At 40.4% G+C, this 18,459-nt stretch overlaps 1 protein-coding gene and 1 long non-coding RNA gene across 4 annotated transcripts in view; one reads left to right on the top strand and one right to left on the bottom strand.

Moving 5' to 3' along the window:
• Positions 1 to 18,459, top strand: part of LOC141374006 (uncharacterized) — an 86,813-nt gene that overhangs the window by 41,881 nt on the left and 26,473 nt on the right. The gene's annotated exons all lie outside the window — the stretch shown is intronic.
• The window catches only part of LOC112828751 (flavin-containing monooxygenase 3), a 29,869-nt gene continuing 27,815 nt past the window's right edge, over positions 16,406 to 18,459 (bottom strand). For all 3 annotated transcript variants that reach the window (XM_025878019.2, XM_073900011.1, XM_073900010.1), the window contains one exon: positions 16,406 to 18,207. In XM_025878019.2, the coding sequence (XP_025733804.1) occupies positions 17,865 to 18,207 (343 nt within the window). In that variant the 3' untranslated portion in view covers positions 16,406 to 17,864. The remainder of the gene's footprint in view (positions 18,208 to 18,459) is intronic.

The raw sequence follows: 18,459 nt of genomic DNA, 5'->3' as shown, positions 1-18,459 counted from the left end.
GTTTGTTTTTCAGAGTCCATCGTCTCTCATGGCTTGTCTCCCCCTCCGATTTATCCCCCTTCATTCTTCCCCTCCTGCTATCTTATTTTCTTAACATATATTGCATTATTTGTTTCAGAGGTACAGATCTGTGATTCAACAGTCTTGCACAATTCACAGCGCTCACCATAGCACATACCCTCCCCAGTGTCTATCACCCAGCCACCCCATCCCTCCCACACCCCCACCACTCCAGCAACCCTCACTTTGTTTCCTGAGATTACGAATTCCACGTATCAGTGAGGTCATATGATACATGTCTTTCTCTGATTGACTTATTTCACTCAGCATAACACCCTCCAGTTCCATCCACATTATTGCAAATGGCAAGATCTCATTCCTCTTGATGGCCACATAATATTCCATTGTATATATATACCACATCTTCTTTATTCATTCATCTGTCAATGGATATCTTGGCTCTTTCCACAGTTTGGCTATCGTGGACATTGCTGCTATAAACATCAGGGTGCACATACCCCTTCGGATCCCTACATTTGTATCTTTGGGGTAAATACCCAGTAGTGCAATTGCTGCATCATATGGTAGCTCTATTTTCAACGTTTTGAGGAACCTCCATACTGTTTTCGAGGGGCTGCACCAGCTTGCATTCCCACCAACAGTGTAGGAGGGTTCCCCTTTCTCCACATCCCCGCCAACGTCTGTCCTTTCCTGACTTGTTAATTTTAGCCTTTCTGATGGGTGTGAGGTGGTATCTCACTGAGGTTTTGATTTGGATTTCCCTGATGGTGAACGATGTTGACCACTTTTTCATGTGTCTGTTGGCCATTTGGATGTCTTCTTTGGAAAAATGTCTGTTGATGTCTTCTGCCCATTTCTTGATTGGATTATTTGTTCTTTGGGTGTTGAGGTTGATAAGTTCTTTATAGATTTTGGATACTAGCCCTTTATCTGATATGTCATTTGCAAAGATCTTCTCCCATTCTGTCGGTTGTCTTTTGGTTTTGTGGACTGTTTCTTTTGCTGTGCAAAAGCTTTTTATCTCGACGAAGTCCCAATAGTTCATTTTTGAGCTTGCTTCCCTTGTCTTTGGCGATGTTTCTAGGAAGAAGTTGCTGCAGCTGAGGTTGAAGAGGTTGCTGCCTGTGTTCTCCTTTAGGATTTTGATGGACTCCTGTCTCACATTTAGGTCTTTCAACCATTTGGAGTCTATTTTTGTGTGTGGTGTAAGGAAATGGTCCAGTTTCATTCTTCTGCATGTGGCTGTCCAATTTTCCTAACACCATTTGTTGAAGAGACTGTCTTTTTTCCACTGGACATTCTTTCCTGCTTTGTCAAAGATGAGTTGACCATAGAGTTGAGGGTCCATTTCTGGGCTCTCTCTTCTGTTCCATTGCTCTATGTGTCCGTTTCTGTGCCAGTACCATACTGTCTTGATGATGACAGCTTTGTAATAGAGCCAGAAGTCTGGAATTGTGATGCTGCCAGCTTTGCTTTTCTTTTTCAACATTCCTCTGGCTATTCGGGCTCTTTTTGGGTTCCATACAAATTTTAAGATTATTTGTTCCATTTCTTTGAAAAGAGTGGGTGGTATTTTGATGGGGATTGCATTGAATGTGTAGATTGCTCTAGGTAGCACTGACATCTTCAAAATGTTGGTTCTCCCAATCCATGAGCATGGAACGTTTTTCGATTTCTTTGTGTCTTCCTCAATTTCTTTCATGAGTATTTTATAGTTTTCTAAGTACAGATCCTTTGCCTCTTTGGTTAGATTTATTCCTAGGTATCTTCTGGTTTTGGGTGCCATTGTAAATGGGATCGACTCCTTAATTTCTCTCTCTTCTGTCTTGTTGTTGGTGTATAGGAATGCCACTGATTTCTGTGCACTGATTTTATATCCTGCTACTTTATTGAATTCCTGTATGAGTTCTAGCAGTTTGGGGGTGGAGTCTTTTGGGTTTTCCACATAAAGTATCATATCATCTGCCAAGAGTGAAAGTTTGACGTCCTCTTTGCCGATTTGGATGCCTTTGATTTCTTTTTGTTGTCTGATTGCTGTGGCTAGGACTTCTAATACTATGTTGAATAACAGTGGTGATAGTGGACATCCCTGCCGCGTTCCTCACCTTAGGGGGAAAACGCTCAGCTTTTCCCCATTGAGAATGATATTCGCTGTAGGTTTTTCATAGATGGCTTTTATGATATTGAGGTATGTACCCTCTATCCCTATGCTCTGAAGAGTTTTGATCAAGAAAGGATGCTGTACTTTGTCAAATGCTTTTTCTGCATCTATTGAGAGTATTATATGATTCTTGTTCTTTCTTTTGTTAATGTATTGTATCACGTTGATTGATTTGCGGATGTTGAACCAACCTCGCAGCCCAGGGTCAAATCCCACTTGGTCGTGGTGAATAATCCTTTTAATGTACTGTTGGATCCTATTGGCTAGTATTTTGGTGAGAATGTTTGCATCCATGTTCATCAAGGATATTGGTCTGTAATTCTCCTTTTTGATGGGGTCTTTGTCTGGTTTGGGGATCAAGGTAATGTTGGCCTCATAAAACGAGTTTGGAAGTTTTCTTTCCATTTCTATTTTTTGGAACAGTTTGAGAACAATAGGTATTCATTCTTCTTGAAATGTTTGGTAGAATTCCCCTGGAAGCCATCTGGCCCTGGGCTCTTGTTTTCTGGGAGATTTTTGATGACTGCTTCAATTTCCTTAGTGGTTATAGGTCTGTTCAGGTTTTCTATTTCTTCCTGGTTCAGTTTTGGTAGTTGATACATCTCTAGGAATGCACCCATTTCTTCCAGGTTATCTAATTTGCTGGCATAGAGTTGCTTATAGTATGTTCTTATAATTGTTTGTATTTCTTTGGTGTTGGTTGTGATCTCTCCTCTTTCATTCATGATTTTGTTGATTTGGGTCATTTCTCTTTTCTTTTTGATAAGTCTGGCCAGGGGTTCATCAATCTTGTTGATTCTTTCAAAGAACCAGCTCCTAGTTTCGTTGATCTGTTCTGCTGTTCTTTTGGTTTTTAGTTCATTGATTTCTGCTCTGATCTTTATGATTTCTCTTCTCCTGCTGGGTTTAGGCTTTAGTTGCTGTTTTTTTCTCTAGCTCCTCTAGGTGTAGGGTTAGGTTGTGTATTTGAGACCTTTCTTGTTTCTTGAGAAAGGCTTGGATTGCTCTATATTTTCCTCTCAGGACTGCCTTTGCTGCATCCCAAAGATTTTGAGCAGTTGTGTTTTCATTTTCATTGGTTTCCATGAATTTTTTAAATTCTTCTTTAATTTCCTGGTTGACCCATTCATTCTTTAGTAGGATGCTCTTTAGCCTCCATGTAGTTGAGTTCTTTCTGACTTTCCTTTTGTGATTGAGTTCTAGTTTCAAAGCATGTGGTCTGAAAATATGCAGGGAATAATCCCAATGTTTTGGTACCGGTTGAGACCTGATTTGGGACCAAGGATGCAATCTATTCTGGAGAATGTTCCATGGGCACTAGAGAAGAATGTTTATTCTGTTGCTTTGGGATAGAATGTTCTGAATATGTGAAGTCCTTTTGGTCCAGTGTGTCCTTTAAAGTCTTTATTTCCTTGTTGATCTTTTGCTTAGATGATCTGTCCATTTTAGTCAGGGGGGTGTTAAAGTCCCCCACTATTATTGTATTGCTGTTGATGTGTTTCTTTGCTTTTGTTATTAGTTGCCTTATATAATTGGCTGCTCCCATGTTAGGGGCATCGATATTTACAATTGTTAGATCTTCTTGTTGGATAGACCCTTTAAGTAGGATATAGTGTCCTTCCTCTCTCTTATTACAGTCTTTGTTCTAAAATCTAATTTGTCTGATATAAGGATTGCCACCCCAGCTTTCTTTTGGTGTCCATTAGCATGGTAAATGGTTTTCCACCCCCTCCCTTTCAATGTGGTGGTGTCTTTGGGTTTAAAATGAGTCTCTTGCAGACAGCATATCGATGGGTCTTGTTTTCTAATCAATCTGATAGCCCGTGTCTTTTGATTGGGGCATTTAGCCCATTTACATTCAGGGTAACTATTGAAAGAAATGAATTTAGTGCCACTGTATTGCCTGTAAGGTGACTGTGACTGTATATTGTCTGTGTTCCTTTCTGGTCTATGCTGCTTTTAGGCTCTCTCTTTGCTTAGAGGACCCTTTTTAAAATTTCTTGTAGGGCTGGTTTCGTGTTTGCAAATTCCTTTAGTTTTTGTTTGTCCTGGAAGCTTTTTATCTCTCCTTCAATTTTCAGTGACAGCCTAGCTGGATATAGTATTCTTGGCTGCATATTTTTCTCGTTCAGTGCTCTGAAGATATCATGCCAGTCCTTTCTGGCCTGCCAGGTCTCTGTGGATAGGTTTGTTGCCAATCTAATGTTTCTACCATTATAGGTTACATATCTCTTCTCCTGAGCTCCTTTCAGGATTTTCTCTTTGTCTCTGAGACGCGTAAGTTTTACTATTAGATGTCAGGGTGTTGACCTATTTTTATTGATTTTGAGAGGGGTTCTCTGTGCCTCCTGGATTTTGATGCCTGTTTCCTTCCCCACCTTAGGGAAGTTCTCTTCTATAATTTGCTCCAATATACCTTCTGCCCCTCTCTCTTTCTTCTTCTTCTGGGATCCCAATTATTCTAATGTTGTTTCGTCTTATGGTATCACTTACCTCTCGAATTCTGCCATCATGATCCAGTAGTTGTTTATCTCTCTTTTTCTCAGCTTCTTTATTTGGTCTTCTAATTCATTTGGTCTTCCAATTCACTGATTCTCTCTTCTTCCTCATTTATCCTAGCAGTTAGCACCCCCATTTTTGATTGCACCTCATTTATTAGTCTTTTTGATTTCGACTTGGTTACATTTAGTTCTTTTATTTCTCCAGAAAGTGTTTCTCTAATAACTTCCATGCTTTTTTCAAGCCCAGCTAGTGTCTTTAAAATCATGATTCTGAACTCTAGGTCCAACATCGTACTAATGTCCGTATTGAGTAGGTCCCTGGCAGACGGTACTACCTCTTTTTCTTTTTGTTGAGGTGATTTTTTCTGTCTTGTCATTTTGTCCAGAGGAGAATAGATGGATGAGAGACCAAAATGCTAAAAGGGTAACAACGTCCCCAGAAAATATACTCTAAACAAATCAGAAAAGCCTTGAAACCAGGTGAAAAGAAAGGGAGAGAAAGAAGAAAGAAAGAAAAAAAAAAAAGAAAAAGAAAAAGATAAAAACAAACAAAAACAGAACAAAACAAAACAAAAAAACAGACTATGATCAAATATGATCAGGGTTGTTCATAGATCAGTGCCACACACTAGATTTTGGGTGTATTTTGGTCTGTTAGAAGAAAGTGCCTCCCAAAATTTTAAAGAAAGAAAGACTTATATATGTACAAAATAAGGGTTGATACGATGAAGGGATGGAATATGACTGGAAAGATGAAAATTATAAAATTTTTTTAAAAGGAATTGATAAGAAGTTGTTTTGTTTGAAAAAAGAAAGAAGAGGATTTAAAAAAAAAAAAGAAAGAAAGAAAAAAAAAGGGGGAGAGAATGTGATCAGGCCAGAGACTAGAACAAAGCCATATACTAGAAATTTAGGGTAAATTTTGATCTGTTAGAAGAAATTTTATCTCAAAATTTTAAAGAGAGAACCACATATATACACATGCTAAAAGTAAAGGTAACTACTCTGAAGGGATAGAATATGACTCTAAAAATGAAAAATAAAAATGTTTTTTTAAAAAATGGATTGATAAGATGTTGGTTGAAAAAGGGAAGAAGAAAAATTCAAAAAAAAAGAGACAGTTAAAAAAATTAACTTTGAAAAACTAAAGAATCATGTTAAAAAAACCATGAATTCTATGTGCAGTATTCCTCTAGCGCTGGAGTTCTGCTGTTCTCATTGATCGGTAAACTTGGTCTTGGCTGGCTGTTCGTGCTGATCTTCTGGGGGAGGGGCCTGTTGCCGTGGTTCCCAAATGTCTTTGCTGGAGGCAGAATTGCCCCGCGCTTGTCGGTCCGGGCTAAGTAATCTGCTCGGGTTTGCTCTTGGGAGCTTTTGTTCCCTGAAAGCTTTCTGTACAGCTTTGGAGGATGAGAGTGAAAATGGTGGCCTCCCAATCTCCACCCCAGAGGAGCCGAGAACTCGGGTCCCCACTCCTCAGTGCGCCCCCCAGAGAAAAGCAGTCAGTCACTCCCATCACCCCAGTCTCCGGCCGCACTCCGTGCCCACCCGGCCTGTGACCGAGCATTTATATCTCTGGCACCCAACTCAGTGTGGAGTCTCCAAACCCAGCAGATCCCTGTGGTGCACTCCCATGCCGCTCCTCACGGGGGAGGAAGGGGAGTCTCCCCGGATCTGCTGCTTGTTGGGTCTCTCCTGGAGGAGCAGGGGCCCGACTGTGTCGCCGATCATGGTTTATGGCAACCCTGAGCTGAGATCCCACTCCTCGGCTCCGTCTCTGCAGCCGGCTTCCCCCCTGCGATACCTGGGAGCTCTGCCGCACTCAGGCACCCCCCGGTCTTTCTGTGACCCCGAGGGTCCTGAGACCACACTGTCCTGTGAGGGTTCCACCCCCGCTTAGCCACTGGAACGATGTCCCTCAGTGGAGCTGACTTCTAAAAGTCCCGATTTTGTGCTCCGTGGCTCTAGCACTTGCCAGAAGTGGCCGACGGAGGCCCCCTCCCCTGCCATCTATCCTCCTGAATATCACCTTGGATTCACTTCTCTGCCCATCCTACCTTCCAGAAAGTGGTCGCTTTTCTGTTCAGAGTTGCTGCTATTCTTTTCTTCGATCTCCTGTTGAGTTCATAGGTGTTCAGAATGGTTTGATCCCTATGTAGCTGAATTCCTGGTACCAGACGAAATCCAGGTCTCCTACTACTCCACCATCTTGTTCCACCCCCCCATCATGTATACTTTTAATTTTATCTTCTTCAGCACCTAGTGGAGAGCTGGGTATTCAACAGGAGCTCCATAAGTAAATGTGGATATAACCTGATGACCCCTTTCTAGGTGTTTCCTTATTAGTGACACAGAATAGTGATTAACTTTATGTTCCAGGGTACTATCTGTACCACAGGATTTGGAACAGACTTCCTGTCTGTCCCAAGGAATGCTTGGGGCCATTCTTCCTTTGTTTTGAATATAATACACTATGTTTATCTTTTCAAGCAAGTCCATGCCAAATAAATATTTTTTTTTGTCATTAGAATTGGTTGCAAAACACATTCTCTACATTTGTTGTGTTATGTGAAACTAGTTTCAGGTTATGGATCCACTTAAATCCATGGGATTTTGGCATACGTATTCCTTCTGACATGGTTGAGGGAGCAGTGGGGAAGGCAGTGAGTTAGATCCTGGGAAGTTTCCTGAGTTTGAGATTAGGTCAGTCACTTCACAAAGATGAGTTACTGCTTAAGCAAGCCATTCCCATATATGAAAACCCCTGGTGTCAGCCAAGCCCAGACTGCTATTCAATTCAGTTAAAATCATTCACTAAATCATTTAGTCATTCATTAAAATATATATGCCTACTATGTGCTAGGTCCAGTTGTGGGCACTGGGGATTCAGTGTGAATAAATTGATAATGAGCTACTGAGGAGTCACAGGAGATGTGGGGACAAAGGAGTCACTACTGTTCCAGCGTTCATAGGTCATCTTTCATGGACATGTCTGTGCAGAGGAGAATGGCAGTGGAGGGGAGAGATTGAGACAAATACATGCATTACTCTAGCGGGGTTGTTGGGCTTGGTTACCATCCACATTGCATATTTCCTGGGTCACTTTGGTCTAAAGCTAGAGGACTGGACCAGATCACTTTTTGGCCCTTTATTCTTTCTTTCCAGTGTTTCCTTTATTCTTTAAAAGAATATTAAATATAATATATAATGATAACTACTAGAAGTGTAATAACATGAAATCTAATAAGATAAAATATTTTATTATATTCTTTATTTTCTATTATTCTATGATATTTAAAAAATTAATTTGTATATTTGTTTATTGATTGTTTTTCCCCAGTAGAATGTAACCTTTTTAATAGTAGGGACAATTTCTGATTCACTGGTAGATCCCAAGGCCTTGGATAAACTCTAGCATGTAATAAACATTTAATAACTGTTAACAAAAAATATGAATTATATCCTAAGTAGTATAATTTTTACTGAGCCTTTTGGACTGGAAAACATGGTAATGGTTTGGGGGCTGGAAGCATTATCATTAAAATGCTATTTGCAGCAGAGCAGCAGTCTGAGAAAGAAGCAGATGATGTTGCCTCCAGTACCATCTGTTTATTGTTTTGCAGGATGAAGACTTGAGAAGAGGTCAGGGGAATAACATCAAACACTGGATGGGAATAGTGTTTTCTGAGGATGCAAGTGACACATGGACATTTAGATAGGAGTTTGCCATTATCTTGTTGGAAAATTTTCAAGAAGTTATTATTTCCTTACTTGAAAGCTCTGGGTCTTAAGTTGATAGTTTAGAGCCTCCCCTGAATTTATATACATTTGGAAAAGGAGGATTAATAATTTCCAGTTATGTCTTCACAAAGAGGCACCTGTTCACCTATACACAGAGAATTTTCAATCTGTTGATTTTGCTGCCAGTCTTTGAGCCAATCCTTGAGCCAATCCATGCCCCTGGGTGGAAAGTTCACACTGGCCGGCTGCAGGGTCTGGGATGAGTCTTGCTTTAGTAATATTAGTATCTAGTAGAAGCTTTTCACTTGTTCCCTCACCAAGCCTTTTAAGAAATCCTACTGCACTGGCACTCTGGCAACCACGAGAATGCACAGATTTCCAACTATAGGAAGCATAACTGACCAAGGACCCAAGCTGGTCACTGCACACTGCCTTTAAACTGAGGCCATCCTTGCTCATTTGAGCTGCTCCCAGCTGATGATTGAGGGTGGCAGGGACACTAAGCAGGTCTGTTCCTTATAGACACAGGACTCGTCTGATGCCCAACTTTGGATCTGCAATTCTCCTAAGGCCTGGCCTTGACACACCTTTCTTAGACTGCTCAGTGGTCTAGGACTCTTCACCCAGCCCTCCTAACCTCTTTGCTTTGTTCAGACCTACCTCCCTATCTGACAGCTGTTCCTGTCTCCGTGCTCCCACCCTGTTACCTCTCACAGCTTTCTCCTAACAAAATCCTGGCTCGGTTACTCCTGTCTTGGCATATCCTTCTCGAAGAACCCTGGACTAACACACTCGTTCTCTATGACTGGGCTTTTACCCTCTTTGTGTTTTAAATCAGAACTGAACTTCCGTTCTGATCCCTAGGTCACTTGATCAGGACTCTGATATTGTCTGGTTCTTAGCAGTATTCTCTCCTCTTTAATTAGATGCTGAATCTTTCCTACATGCTATTGCTTCTGGTGAGACTCTTATTTAAATGCGTGGGCCATCTAGAATTACAGTGTTCTTCCAGAACTCTGCAAGAATTTGACTATTGCTACCACCTAGAAACTCATTATCTTGTCATCATTATTGCTAAGACCAAAAAATCAACTTGTCCTCCTCTTGGATATCAACTATGAGTTGATCTAAGTTGGACACTGGAATTTTTACCACTGGCCGCCTTTCTGTGGTGTTAATACTGGAATAGGCAGGTTAGTTACATAAGCCTGTAGCCTGCATGATTTGGGGCTTTGTTCCCTTCACACCAGCCTATAACTGATGTCCTACCTTCCTGTGTATCAAGGGGTAGAGTACCAATAACCTAAAAGAGATATTGAAATATACTCCCTTTAGGAGAGGTTACATTTTCAGCAATCCTTATTAAGAGTAAATTACAGATATTTATTGGGATTAATGTGAAAGCAGAAGAAATATGAAAGCAGTGGGTATTTGAGCGACACAGAAAATATTCTTTTTTTTTTTTTAAAGATTTTATTTATTTGACAGAGAGACACACAGCGAAAGAGGGAACACAGCAGGGGGAGTGAGAGAGGGAGAAGTAGGCTTCCCGCCGAGCAGAGAGCCCAATGCGGGGCTCGATCCCAGGACCCTGGGATCATGACCTGAGCTGAAGGCTGACACTTAACAACTGAGCCACCCAGGCGCTCTGACACAGAAAATATTCTAAGCAGCACAAAAGCCAAAGGGCAAGCCAGTAACTTCAAAGTAAAACCTCATTACCACCATAGTTTGTTCCAATGTCAGGGAGTGCTGTGGGCTTTCTACATACCTGTGTCATGGACTCAACCAGAATTGAAATCTCTATTTGTCAGACACCCACCCAGTTACACAACATGCAGGAAGCTATAGGTTTGCACATAGGTTATAGCATTACAGCTTAATCCTTTTGGCAATCAGAAATGGGCAATTATCCTGACCGGTTTATATTTCCAACTTAGCAAGCTCTTTATCGTCAGGGCTTCAACCATATTTAAACTGTTAACTGAGTCTGTGAGAAGTTGTGAATACAGTAGAAACAAAAGTCTCTAGGAGAAGGTTTGAGCAGTGTAGGCACCATCTAAGGATTAGAAATTGTAGTCAGAATTTCCTTTATTAAAGAGTGTTACTTTTTTTTAAAGATTTTTAAAATTTATTTGAGAGAGAGAGAGAGAGAGAGAGAGAGAGAACACAAATGGGGGAGGGGCAGAGGGAGGAGCAGACTCCCTGCTGAGCAGGGAGCCTAATGCAGGGCTCAATCTCAGGACCCTGAGATCATGACTTGAGCTAAAGGCAGATGCTTAACAAACTGAGCCACCTAGGGACCCTTAGACAGTGTTATCTTAACCTGAAGAAACTGTCAACAGATAGATGGTTTTTCTAGATTATAGGTGCTTCCCTCCTATGCTTTTTCATAAGGATTAGCTTGCAGCCTGCCGGGGAAGGAAGATCCATGGATATATCACTATTTCTTTGCGTATATATTTCCTCATCAGTGATATGAGCAAGGAGCATGTCCTGGCCAGGTTACATGCTCTTTTTGAAAAAAGGACAAGGTCAATATAAAGTAGCTTGGGGAATGGTAATGTTATCTCCTAGAGATGGTGAGAATAGTGAACCAGGTTAACCATGTAGTTCTGGACTTCACGCAGTAAGCTGATTTGCCACAAGACATAGTAACATGGGTTTCTTTTCATTAGTTGACTTCTAGCCCTCAAATAGTTTCAAAATGAGGAAAGTCTTCAGTTGGAATAATTGTAAAAAAAAGGGATTTTTTTTATTATGTTATGTTAATCACCATACTTTACATCATTAGTTTTTGATGTAGTGTTCCATGATTCATTGTTTCCATATAACACCCAGTGCTCCATTCAGTACCTGTCCTCTTTAATACCCATCACCAGGCTAACCCATCCCCCCACCCCCCTCTCCTCTAGAACCCTCAGTTTGTTTCTAAGAGTCCATAGTCTCATGGTTTGTCTCCCCTCCAATTCCCCCCCCTTCATTTTTCCCTTCCTGCTATCTTTTTCTTTTTTTTATTATTATGTTATGTTAATCACCATACATTGCATCATTAGTTTTTGATGTAGTGTTCCATGATTCATTGTTTGCATATAACACCCAGTGCTCCATTCAGTACATGCCCTCTTTAATACCCATCACCAGGCTAACCCATCCCCCAAACCCCTCTCCTCTAGAACCCTGTTTGTTTCTAAGAGTCCATAGTCTCTCATGGTTTGTCTCCCCTCCGATTTCCCCCCCTTCATTCTTCCCCTCCTGCTATCTTCTTTTTTTTTTTTTTAACATATAATGTATTATTTGTTTCAGAGGTACAGGTCTGTGATTCAACAGTCTTACACAATTCACAGCACTATCATAGCACATACCCTCCCCAATGTCTATCACCCAGCCACCCCATCCCTCCCACCCCCCACCACTCCAGCAACCCTCAGTTTGTTTCCTGAGATTAAGAATTCCTCACATCAGTGAGGTCATATGATACATGTCTTTCTCTGATAAAAAGGGATTGTTTTTTTTATTGTTATGTTAATCACCATATATTACATCATTAGTTTTTGGTGCAGTGTTCCATGATTCATTGTTTGTTCATAACACCCAGTGCTCCATGCAGAACGTGCCCTCCTCAATACCCATCACCAGGATAACCCATCTCCCTCCCCCCCTCCCCTCTAGAACCCTCAGTTTGTTTTGCAGAGTCCATCATCTCTCATGGTTCGTCTCCCCCTCTGACATACAAAAAGGGATTGTTTTTAAGAATATAACTTCTTGTGTCTTTTAAGTATTCCCAATTACTTTTATAAATATGAAAAATCAAATAGAGTGCAAATTTGACTTTAACCTGGTCTATCACTTTACATATTTTAAACCTCTTTTCAAGAACAATAGATTGGATATTAGAAGAAGGTACTTAAGAAAACACGTAAGATTTATTGATTTAATATTATTGACATAATTTGTTATGATAGGTTGATTTTGATACTAGTCTCCTTGATGAAAGGCAACCATAATACTTAGGAGCAATAAAAGTGAATTTATATTGTATTACCCAAATACCAATGGACGTATCATTTTATATAATGAATATATGACATTTGGAAGGTAAGTAATGAACAATATTATTTATTTTACTGAATAAAAATGACTTTAGAAGGAACATATTAGTTTTATTTAAGTTATTATGTATTAAGAATGTGTATTAAATGTGTGTAGCCAATATACATGCAGATTTATTGATTATTTTAATAAATATTCACTAAGTGTCTACTACGTGCAAGGCATTTTGAAAGCATTGAAGATATTGTGAAGAATAAAACAAGCAATATTTATGTTTAGATCCTAGTTGCAGGTGAGAAAGGGGATGATAGATTATTATGCTAAGCAAAATAAGTCAATCAGAGAAAGACAGTTATCATATGATCTCACTCATATGGGGAATTTAAGAAACAAAACAGAGGATCATAGGGGAAGGGAGGGAAAATAAAACAAGACGAAATCAGAGAGGGAGACAAACCATAAGAGAGTCTTAACTATAGGAAACAAACTGAGGGTTGCTGGAGGGGTGGGGGGTGGGGGATGGGGTAACTGGGTGATGGGCCTTGAGGAGGGCATGGGATGTAATGAGCACTGGTGTTATTTACAACTGATGAATTACTGAACTCTACCTCTGAAACTAATAATACACTATATGTTAATTAATTGAATATAAATCTAAAAAAATAGAAAGAGAAAAGTAAACAAGTAAAAAAGATGAGTAAGATGATTTCAGAAATGAAAGTGCCAAGAAGGACGCAAAATAGGATGATTTGAAAGAAGGTTGTGCTGATGTAAACTGGGTGGCCAGGGAAGGCATCTCATTTTTGGGATTGTCCTGTGTAAATTGAAATCTGAATATAAGAAAGTGTTAGCTATGCAGAGATCTTGGGATAAAGCATTTCAGGCAGAGAGAGAGAACAAATGCTGTCAATTGGGAATGAATGTAGTGGGAAGGAAGGCCAATGTCCTGGGAATATAGAAAAGGAGGAGAAAGGTATCAAATGGGGTTGAAGGTAGAGTGGGATCTTGTAGGTCATGATGGCACTTGGGTTTCATATTTATTGCAATGGTTAACCATTGTAAAGGTTGAAGCATGGCAGTGACAAGATCCCATTCATGCTTGAGAAAGATCACTTCTGCTGCTGCACAGTTAGTGGAACTGCTGCACAGTTCCGTTCCGCAGGAACGGAAGCAGAGACACAACTTAGGAAGCTCTTAGAACCACAGGGGAGACTTAATGGTGCCTGGACCAGGGTAGAGGTTGTGGAGGTAGAGGGAAGTGAAAATATTCGCTGACGCTGTGGATTGGCAGGTGGTGAGGTGTCAGGGGCTGAACTGTGTCCTCCCCAAATTCCTATGTTGAAGTTCTAACCCTTAGTACCTCAGAATGTGACTGTATTTGGAAATCGGGTCTTTAAAGAGGTGATTAAGTTAAAATGAAGTCTTAGGGTGGGCCTAATTAAGACTGGTGTCCTTATAAGGAGAGGGAATTTGAACACAGCCACACACAGAGGAAGGACCATGTGAAGACACAGGGAGGAAAAAGTCATCATCGACAAGAAGAAAACAACCCTGCTGACACCTACATATTGGGCTTGTGGCCTCCAGAATTGTGAGAAAATACATTTCTGTTAAGCCGCTCAGGTTGTTGTATTCTGTTATGGCAGTGCTAGCAAACTACTATGTGAGGCAAAGAAAGAAATCAAGGATTATGCCTGGGTGTCCGGCTTGAGAAGCTGTATATTTAGATGTCTCATTTGGAGTAGAAACCTTTGTTGTCAGTGGCCCTCAACACAACCATTGAAGGTTCCCAAACTCATGTCATATAACTGCTCCAAGCCTCTGGTGGCCTCTGCCACCAATGTAGGCTCTAGTGAGTTGGCTTTGCTACCTCACTTCAATCCCTGTCACTTGGTTTTAGGAATCCCTCCCTTCTCTAGGGTCTGACTCCTGCTTTTCCCTCCAGCACCAACCCAGTGCAGATTTGACCTTGTATTAATCATGTCTTTTTAGTCAGTATTTTTGATGCTTTGACATCTTGAAGCCTTGCTGGATGCAGCAGGACTGCCCTTCCCAGGGCTAGCTAATCCGTACAGATAACAAAAAACTTACCTAGCCCAAGGAGTGAGGCTTTCATAAGCACAGCAACCCATCCAGAGCTCACACCCCCAGTCCCTCCTCTGCTGGCTTTCACACTCCAGGTATCAGACAAATAAGGACAACCCCTACACCCCAGAGCCTGCTGAAATTGTTCAAACCAGCCAGTCCTAAACCTGCTTACACAGTCTCCCTGTTCCTTCTCATAGAAAAAACCCCAAATTCCCCCCAAAAACCAATAAAGGCTCTTGCCCAGGTTTTCTCTTCTTTCTGCCTCCTGTCTGACCCTGGTGACTGTGGTGTGGGCATGCCTCCTACTCTTGGGATCTGTGAGTATTAAAAACCCATCTTTTCAATGGCAATCATCTGGTCTGTTGGCCTCACCATACCCGAATAATAATAAAACCTACATTTTAAAGGAGCCACCCATAGCAAAACAGTTTCTTATCACCTTACACTTAATGCTTTGTGTCTGGAACATTTGACTGAGGCTGAATAATGCCTGTTTTCAACAAGAATAGCTAATATTTATTGGCTGCATACGAGGTGCCAGGTACTGTTCCAAGCACTGTGGGAACAGCTGTGGACAAAATGTTTCTGCTCTCACAGAGCTTACTTCTAGTGAGGGGAGAGATCACTCACAAACACATGGTGACTATGTCAGATGCCATGGGGAAAACGCAGGACAGGAGGTAGAGAGTGACAAAGGATTGTATTTTTATATAGAATTAACAGTTGAGCGGTGACTGGAATGAACAGTGAGGTTGGATCTCATGTAACGTTGAGTTTGGCTGGGTAATTGCATGTAGGGGAATATGCTCACTTTTTTTAAAAAGATTTTATTTATTTATTTGTCAGAGAGAGAGAGTGCACAAGTAGGGGGAATGGCAGGCAGAAGGAGAAGCAGGCTCCCTGCTGAGCAAGGAGCCCCATGTGGGACTTGATCCCAGGACCCTGGGATCATGACCTGAGCCAAAGGCAGACATTTAACTGACTGAGCCACCCAGGCATCCCAATATACTCACTTCTTGAAAGTCCATTTGGGGTAGTATCTGGGACACTATCCCAGAAGATCCAAGAGTCCTTCAAAGTGAATATTCCTACCTCCGATCATTCCTACTAAAGGAGAAGGTAAAAGAAAGAACAAAGGGAAAGAAGGAAGACAAAGAAGTTAGAGAAAGAAAAAGGGAGAAAGAAGTAAGAATAATAATAAGAAAGAAGAGGAAGATAAAGTGGAAGGAGAAAGGAACAGAGGAATGAGAAGAAGATAGGTAGATATATACATTGAAGTTTGGTTTAGTATTTGGCTGAGAATGACTGCTTGGTGTCAGAAGCTTGAAACCTCTAGAAGGGCTGAAGAGCCAAAAGCCTGCTTCAAATTCTTGCTTCCCATCCTGGAAACTGGGTGTAGTCAACAACCCTGTGATCATGCAGTTCAGCTTTGGATCTAATCAGCAAAGCTGTGTCTGCTGCAAAGACAATTTTTATTTGGTTGTATTCATAATATCTGACTATGTACTTTGAAGTCCTGGTAAGAATTTTGAGATGAAATTGGGAGTGAAAAGATCTTTTGTTCTTCATAAACTCAAATTGTATGTCTGTTAAGGTATAAACATATATTTAATTTTATCAGTAAAATATGCAAAAATGAATGATTGAAAGTAATTACTGTCGTGTGTAGAAGTAATTAAAACATTGGCAATAGTTCAATTTAGCATGGAAATAGATTGATGTTAATAGGACAATTAAGAGAATGTGTTTGCTACATTGGTTTAGGAAGAATATTATATCCTTTATGAGTCAATTAATGTTTACAAAAACTTAAATAATCATATGAGGAAAAACAATTATATCAATTTTTTTAAAGATTTTATTTATTTATTTGACAGAGAGAGAGACAGCAAGAGAGGGAATACAAGCAGGGGGAGTGGGAGAGGGAGAAGCAGGCCTTCCACTGAGTAGGGAGCCTGATGCGGGGCTCGATCCCAGGACCCTGGGATCATGACCTGAGCCTAAGGCAGATGCTTAATGACTGAGCCACCCAGGTGCCCCTGGATTACATCAATTTTATATGCAATTTATTTTATGGACTAGCATTGATAACATCAAACAAAATAAACTCTATGGGCTGTCATTAATTTTTCATTATTTGATTCCATAGAGGACACGGAGTTTCAAGAAAAGTTCTGTTTCACTTGGGAACACTTGGGAATATTTCACATCTTGTGAGAAGACCTAAAAAGCAGAATGTTACTTTGCTACCCTAAACAATTAGGGAAAGGGAAATATTTAAAATTGTGTAGAACAACATCCTTGATAGATCTTAGCTCCAAAGACAAAAAAATAAAGAGAATTAAAAAAGAAGAAGAAGAGAGTATTACAGAAAAATGTGGTCTTCTGTCCCTTTCTCATATATGTATCTTGCTGCTTCAGAAGTGAAAGTGTAATAAGAAATAGGTGATGTAACTACCTATAGAGCCTTCTGGTGACTAATGACATGGACAGATCTGCTCTATAATGTCAAGCTTTAAAAATGTTAACTATCAAAATTTTAACTATACAATGTGATAATACTTTTAAAAATAGAACTTTAGATTTATGCTGTTACCCCAAAAGTTCATGTAATAAAGGTAGCATTTGATTTTGGTCATGACTTTGGTTAAATGTTTATTTTTTTTAAGACATTTCATTCAGCAGAAAGGTATATTTAGTGTTCTACTCATTGTTGTTGATATTATTTTGCTGCTACATGTTGGAAAATTTGTGTCCTCATTAAGAATATAGATATGTTAAGTTACTTCTTGTTAGGATTCATTATAGACCAGGTCTCCATGCTATAATTTTTGGCCAGGGATCAGGATGCATTGCCTGGGGAATTTGGTATAAACAAAAATAGAATTAATAGCCAAATTCTCTACTTGATCCTCCTGCAAATAGTTTGCAGGGGTGGCTGGAGAATATCATAACTATTCCGCTGAATTTGCTCTTTGTTTAGATTGAAGTATGTAATTCAAACCTTGATTGAAGGAGAAAAGGAATCACGTCAAAATGTTTTGGGAGATGGTTGAGGTTAGAGGTGAAGAGCATAATTCTGATGATGAAATGTTAGTGGAAACCTAAAGAGAAATAATTAGTGCTCCCTTTAGATTATCACATGACTCTTATAGAGGCTTATTTAAAAGCCTGGAAATAGTACAGTTTTACTGACTAGTGCCTGCTGAATAAGAAAGTAGGAGGTGTGAAATTCTTAATTTTTAACTAGAAAAGTTCCTTCTTGTCAGTAACTTTCAGAAGCCTGGGGGGAATGATAATTAGATCAATGCAAAGAAAACAGCAATGAACATAACAGGGAGAATGAAGAGCCTGACCCAACGGCAAAGCAAGCAAGGCTTCTGAGGTTTCCCGACACCTCTTGTCTTCATGGGTTTCAGGGTCCGGTCCCACTGGGTCAGGATGGCATTTCTGGCTCCTGGCCACTTCCCTGGGCCTACCAGCCTAAACTGGTATGGGCTGCAAGGGCCAAAGAAAACCTCCACAGCCAATTTGGGATCTGTGAGAAACAGCCATGGGATGTGGGGCTTTGCCCCAATGAAGGAGGCAAGTTCATCCATATAAGTAATATAATCCGTCTGTACAGTCTCGCTGGTGCCAAACCTAGAGGTGGGAAGAGGAAACAGCACTGTGGATACCGAAGCTCTGGTACATGTCTTATAGGAACAAGAACAGGGAAAATGCCCCATAGCTTTTTTATCAGAAGGAATCAACATCAATCCTTTGTGTTGTAAGGGGACCTTGCTTATTTATTCTGCACTTTGTAGCTTTTTCCAAGAGACCTGAATACTGATCTCATCTGGACATTCCCCAGTACTGCTCAGCAGCTGAGAAAGGCGTTTCCATCCCCATTCA

The sequence above is a fragment of the Callorhinus ursinus genome, unplaced genomic scaffold, assembly GCF_003265705.2.
Source record: "Callorhinus ursinus isolate GAN/ISIS: 27379988/994484 unplaced genomic scaffold, GSC_fseal_2.0 scaffold13, whole genome shotgun sequence".
Lineage (NCBI taxonomy): Eukaryota > Metazoa > Chordata > Mammalia > Carnivora > Otariidae > Callorhinus > Callorhinus ursinus.
This window is presented reverse-complemented; position numbering and strand designations above follow the sequence as displayed.